Raw genomic sequence first — 3,575 nt, 5'->3', positions numbered from 1 at the left:
GGGGGGGGGTAATTTGTCTGTAGCTTCATTCTCGGTTGTGTATTAAAGTGCGTACTGAGCAGTGAAATGTCCTCAAAGAAAACGAAGAGGAATCGTTCTGGAAAGAAACTGATGGTGAGTTTTGCTGGTTTGAACAGAATGGAACTGGCAGGTGTTTTGTTGTGGACGCGCGGGTGTGAACGTGGGGCTGGGAGCTGCAGGTTCGGGGCCTGGCGGTTTGTCCTTTCCCTGTGCTCTTTTAGGAGCCATCAGGCAAAACGAGCTGCTTGCTTTCAGGCGGGAAAAACTGAAAGCAGTCGTGTCAAATGAAGGAGAGCAGTTTAAAGAGCACACACGGAAGTAAGAGGAAAGTTACTCCCACGCTCAGGGTGCGAGTGGCACATTTACAGAGAAACGTGCTGTTCTGCTCTCCTGCTGCACAGAACTCCCTGAGTAATGCTTGGTTTACAGGTTCCACCTTTATAAGAAGTGATGTGTAGCATTTTGGTTTTTTAAAGTGAGAGTCGTTAAATTGAACTAGCATGGACAATAATGTAAAAGAAAGATGAAAGAAGAAACATTTAAAAGCCTGAGAAGAAAAAGGTCACAGATCACAGAAACCAGATATTAGACTGTTATAATGTTTCTAAGCTTATACGCTTTGTTTTGTAAAATAAGAGAAAGCTGATGTTGCAGTATAATGTCAAATAGCAGAATATTACTGGTTTTGCCACCTCTTTTCTTAGGACAAGAAAAGCAATCTTAGGGGTTGGAAGGGACCTCAAAAGATCATCTAGTCCAACCCCCCTGCCAGAGCAGGATCACCCAGAGCACATCCCACAGGAACATGTCCAGGTGGGGTTTGAATGTCTCCAGCAAAGGAGACTCCACAACCTCCCTGGGCTGCCTGTGCCAGTGCTCTGTCACTCTCACAGTAAAGTTTGTTCTGATGTTTATGTGGAACCTCTTATGTTCCAGTTTGCACCTGTTGCCCTTTGTCCTATGATTGGACGTATTGTAGCTCAGTAGTCAGGATGGACAAGGTTCAATGTATTTTTGGTGAAATGTTAGTAAATTTCATTGTCACACTTCATCTGCTTTACACCTAAAAAGCTGGATGAACTAGCTGTTAATTTCCTATCCATCCAGGAACCCCAGACCAACCCCCGTCCTCGCTGGAAGTCGGTTCCACTTGAGGAACCAGATGTCTCAAGGATATTGAAGGTAGTAGAAGCAAATCAGCTTGAGGAGCTTGATGATTCATTTGGTTAGTATTAATTTCAGTGTCATTTAACATATGATTTTCATGAACAAACCATATGGGCAAAATATTTCAATGCTTACTTAGGAAAAGATACAGTTTCTTTGCCAGGGAAAATTATGGGCAGGAGAGACAGAGGGTTTTTTGAGAGTGATGGTGTTTCCTGCCATTGAGGAAATAATAGGAATAATGCTGCAATACATATATAAAAGTTGAAAGAAAAATGCTGGCTGTTCAAGTTGTATAGTCTGAATGGCAGAATTTAATGCAATATAACACTGAAGCCGTGTAGGGTTTGCAATTTAAAAGGGAAGTTCAAGATCTGAAGTTACTCAATTAAATTACAAAGTGAAATGTTTTGCTGTTGTAGGAGTATGTATGGCAGCAAGCGTAGGCATTAACAGGGATGTTGTTCTACTTAAAAAGTAACATCATAAAAATAAACTTTTTTGGTGAAGCATTGAAATCACTTTCATGCTCCATATTGGGCTTGTGCCTCAGTGCACGGGAGGACAATCAGTTTAGATAGAATAGGTGCCTCTGTGTGAAGGTCCCTGCTACTAAATATATATAGTTCTTATATGTCAATGTTGGTGAGAAGGGTCTTTGAAAAACTGTAATTAGAAGATGTAGAGAAAATGCTAGGAGCTGTATCTCTGGTGTAATATTTATTACTTTGAGAAAATAAAGGAAATATGCCCATAACTATTATAAACAGCATTGAAAATGAGCTATAAGGAACAATCTAGCAGAAGGGTTGTCATGAGGGTAAGGCTGTCAAATGAAAAGCTTTTCTTTTCCTCACTTCTGTGGTATGTTTTAAAACTATAAAAAGGGTGCCCACCAACATTAATGTAAGCCAATGCTGAATTTTTGTGGCAATTTTTGTGCTTTAAAAAAGAAATATATACCATGGTAGGCAGGCTAAAAGCTTAAGGTTCTCAGAGTTTTAATCTGTTCTGGTAGCTACCTTCAAGCATTCAACATTTACAAACTTTCTGTAGCACCTGTAACTGTCTTCCTGTAGTATCCAATAAAGCAGCTAAAAATCTATCTTCAAAACAAAACAAAAAAAGGTAAAATTTAGGAAGTAGTTGTTTAAATGTATAGAAGATTGATGTATGCCATAGCACAGAGAGGCTTGAAATAAGCTTTAAAAAATGTTTTGTTGCTATATGTCATAGGTCTGTGCCAAGCTTTCTTGCACTTTTGGTTTCAGTTTGTGAATAAATAGGAGGTGGATGAGTACAGAAACTATGAAGCTTTTAACTTTATATTTTTTCCTAATCATTAAGTAATACTTCTACTGAGACTCCCTTTGCATTAGTGAGCAAAGCACAGAAATTCTTACTAAATGCTGAAGGCAGACAGTGCTAGCTAGTGCCTGTGTTCTTTGCCTGTACAGATGGAACAATTTCCATGCAGTTTATTTTCTGTTCTTACAGATCACCCTTTGCACAGCACGGCTGTGGATGCTTATGGAGAGGAGCATTCACAAAACAAGTCCCTTGGTCATGTTTCAGCTCAACAGAGGAAAAGTACAGGAAAAAGGTCTGGTGAAAAAAGAGAATTACTGCCAGCATTTAATTTAATATTTAGATTTTTAGATTAAATAGGAAAAAGTCTTCTGTTTGTCAGGTTTCCAGATTGCTTATTAAAAAGATGCTTTAACTTAAAATTTCCCAGATGAGAAACCAAAATAATAAGTAAGATTGGAGAATATAGAAAAGAAATGGGAGAATAAATTCGTGTTTAACTTCTGCAAGCAGTACATTAATTTAAGTCTTTTTTTTCCCCCCAAATTAAATTATTAAGAAATATCTGAGAGATACAAGTTAGTAATTTAAATACTGGTGTCTTTAAAGTTAAAATGTTGAAAAACAGGTAAAAGCCAGTTAGACTCCATGTAACAAAGAAAATAGTTTTAAAAGATCTTTTAATACAAATTTTAGTATGTTTCTCATTTGCTAAATCAAATCTGGTTTTACTCTGAAACAGTTCTTATTTGAATGAAGCAGCAAGACAGTAATAGATCATTATGAGAGTGTGGGGTTTTTGGGGTGGTTTGTTTCTTTTTTAATTTCTAACCCAACCACTAGGAAAGCCTTCTCCTTTCCTACTAACATATCTTCAAAACAACATGGCTATCCCAGTGGTCAGATACTAATGGATTTCTAATTGTCACAAGGGTTGCTGTTGAAGGATAAAGATTTTATTCCCTTTATATGTCATTTGCAACTTCATATGTAGTTGATTCAGGAGATACAAGCTGAATGACAATACAGTACAAAATGTCCCCCAGAACCTAAGATATTTTTATTCATGTGGTTGAAGA

The 3,575-nt window shown here is 37.6% G+C and overlaps 1 protein-coding gene across 1 annotated transcript in view; it reads left to right on the top strand.

Moving 5' to 3' along the window:
* Positions 1 to 66: 66 nt before the first annotated feature.
* CENPU (centromere protein U) overlaps positions 67 to 3,575 on the top strand; it is an 11,033-nt gene continuing 7,524 nt past the window's right edge. The window contains exons 1-3 of the mRNA XM_010002451.1: positions 67 to 114; positions 1,129 to 1,246; positions 2,686 to 2,807. Of these exons, the coding sequence (XP_010000753.1) occupies positions 67 to 114; positions 1,129 to 1,246; positions 2,686 to 2,807 (288 nt within the window). The remainder of the gene's footprint in view (positions 115 to 1,128; positions 1,247 to 2,685; positions 2,808 to 3,575) is intronic.

Source organism: Chaetura pelagica, unplaced genomic scaffold (genome assembly GCF_000747805.2).
Source record: "Chaetura pelagica isolate M959 unplaced genomic scaffold, ChaPel_1.0 scaffold67, whole genome shotgun sequence".
Lineage (NCBI taxonomy): Eukaryota > Metazoa > Chordata > Aves > Apodiformes > Apodidae > Chaetura > Chaetura pelagica.
The sequence above is the reverse complement of the archived record's forward strand: the minus strand, read 5'-3'. Positions and strand labels throughout refer to the sequence as shown.